At 37.1% G+C, this 2419-nt stretch overlaps 1 protein-coding gene across 3 annotated transcripts in view; it reads right to left on the bottom strand.

The window, feature by feature from the left end:
• Positions 1-2419, bottom strand: part of PRKCD (protein kinase C delta) — a 201247-nt gene that overhangs the window by 9086 nt on the left and 189742 nt on the right. For all 3 annotated transcript variants that reach the window (XM_019505198.1, XM_019505197.1, XM_019505199.1), the window contains one exon: positions 651-839. In XM_019505198.1, the coding sequence (XP_019360743.1) occupies positions 651-839 (189 nt within the window). The remainder of the gene's footprint in view (positions 1-650; positions 840-2419) is intronic.

The raw sequence follows: 2419 nt of genomic DNA on the forward strand, positions 1-2419 counted from the left end.
GGCGTGCAGTAAACATATTGGTGTCTAAGCATGTCCCTGTTAGGCTGGAGTAAACTAATTTACTCCACAGCAGTGCACATGTAGACGCTGGAGGGGCTGGCTGGGACATGAGAGTGCTTCAGTGTGGGGGCTGCCTGCCAGCTAGCTCCACATTAAGACACCCTCATACCCCAGCCAGCCCCTCTGCCACACGTTGAGTTGGAGGGTGCAACTTTAGGCTGGCAGCCTGATCCACTGGGCCCCCTGCCAGCTGGGTATGCTCAACCAGGCTCAGTGTGCTGTGCATGAAAAAACAGTGGAGCTTATTGCTCCAGAGTTTATTACTCCTGGGCACACATTCAAACGGTGCGCTTGGGAGCAATAAACTGTGCAGTTTATTCATGTGCTGTAATTGCATGTGTAGCTCACTGACAGTAAAACCACTCCTACTAAAGTGTGTGCTGTTTCTGATTCAGTTTCTCTTTATAAAAATCTTCCCTCATTTCCTCATAACTAAATCTCTAAAAATCTTAAACCTAAGATTGTTATGATGAACCCAACATATTTTATTACAATTGTAATCTAGTAACCTTTACTAAAGATGGTGCCTGGTTGCCCTCCCCTAATACAAAAACCGAAGTCATGGTCACACTGTGCAATGAAACAATTACCTTTTCTAGGATGTCCTTTGATTCCTTGGTAATCCAACGTGGATAATGAGGTGTGTCCACTCGGATTGACTCAAACAACTCATCCTCATCATCACCATGGAAAGGAGACTGTCCAATTAGCATCTCATACAGCAAGACTCCAAATGACCACCAGTCAACAGAAAATGTGTACTTTAGGCCTTGTAGAATCTAGTGCCACAAAAGCATGTGTATAGGGGGAAGGAGTGGACAAACGGAGTTGATCATTATAAAACTGTGCTACCTAAAGAGTTAGTAGTAATGTCTAGTGTTTCAAATACTTTGTTGTAGTTACTTAAAACCTGCCCCTTTTAAGCTTTGTGTTGACTTGAACACTAAATAGTATATACCTAGTTTTCTATTAAGCCATTCACATCAAGAGCACTTTCTTCATGTATATTGTAGATCTGTATTTATTTATTGATTTATTTGATTTATGTCTCTCCCTTTGCAACAAAGGCTTGGGTGGCTTACATTAAGAGGACTAAACAACTTATTAATTAGAATGACAAGAGAACAAAGCAACTTAACAAGGGAACTAGACTATCAACATAAAACAGAGATCCCCTAAACAATATCTCACCCTAGCTTTGTTTGCCAAATGCCTGCCAAAATAGGAAGGGCTTACAGTACTTCTGAAAAATGTCCAGCCTCAAACCTGTCAGCTACAACCAAAAAAGAATTTTTTAAATTAAGGTTTTTCACAAGAAAGAGATCCCTGAAAACAAATTTGTGACATAATTGATATGTTTTATTTAAGTGGCTAACAATTTTAAAAGTATTTGTATTATTACCAGCTATTTATGAAATCTGTGGAAATAAGTTTCCCTTACCCAGATTTGACAATATCACTTTAACATGGATTTTTCAGTAAAAAAATGTCTTCTCCACACCCTTAATTTGAGGTGAATTGCTCTAGAATGCTTTCACAAAATTTGTAGTACCTATAATTTACTACCAAGTCTCCTGTTATGGAGACAATTAGAATCTTCAACTTATTTTGAACCGTACTGCAATCTTTTTAAACAAGATATTTAAAAAACACCTATATGTCTTTACAATATCAGCCTTATTGCAATTCAGTTGGATTTGTATTCCTAAATTACTTATTTGTTTGAAAAATAATACTATTTCTTATAATGATTTTATGATTCTAAGCTTAGTAGGCTTTGAATTTTAACTATTTCAAATCAAGAGCAGGGTCATACTGACACTGATGCATTTATCTTGGAATCACTTGGTGTATGTTGAATAATAGGCAAATAGGAAAACTACAATTCTAAAAATTCACTAGTTAAATCAATATCTGAAAAATATTTTAAAAAACAAATAGATGGTATTGAGATTTTTAACTACCTATAGAAGTTATTGAGCTCACAGTATTTTTAGTTTGGCACCTGGCGTAAAAATATTTTAGTTTGAATCTTTTAATTTGAATCCTGCTTCATACAAATGTATTCACTTTAGAATGCTATTTTGTCTTTAAAGACAAAGTGACTGATTATTATTCAGTGAATGATGATTTTTTCCTGCATGACAAATCGTAGGAAGTAATTGTTCCCCTCTACTCTGCACTGGTGAGTCCATATCTGGAGTGTTGTGTCCAGTTTTGGGCCCCCACTGTAGAAAGTATGTGAACAAGCTGGAGAGAGTCCAGCAGAGAGCAATGAAAATAGTGAGGGGGCTGGGGAACATGACTTATGAAGAGAGGATGAGGGAACTGGGTTTATTTAGTTTGGAGAAGAGAAGAC

This window comes from Gavialis gangeticus, unplaced genomic scaffold (genome assembly GCF_001723915.1).
Source record: "Gavialis gangeticus isolate Ggan-Ray unplaced genomic scaffold, GavGan_comp1, whole genome shotgun sequence".
Taxonomy (NCBI): domain Eukaryota; kingdom Metazoa; phylum Chordata; order Crocodylia; family Gavialidae; genus Gavialis; species Gavialis gangeticus.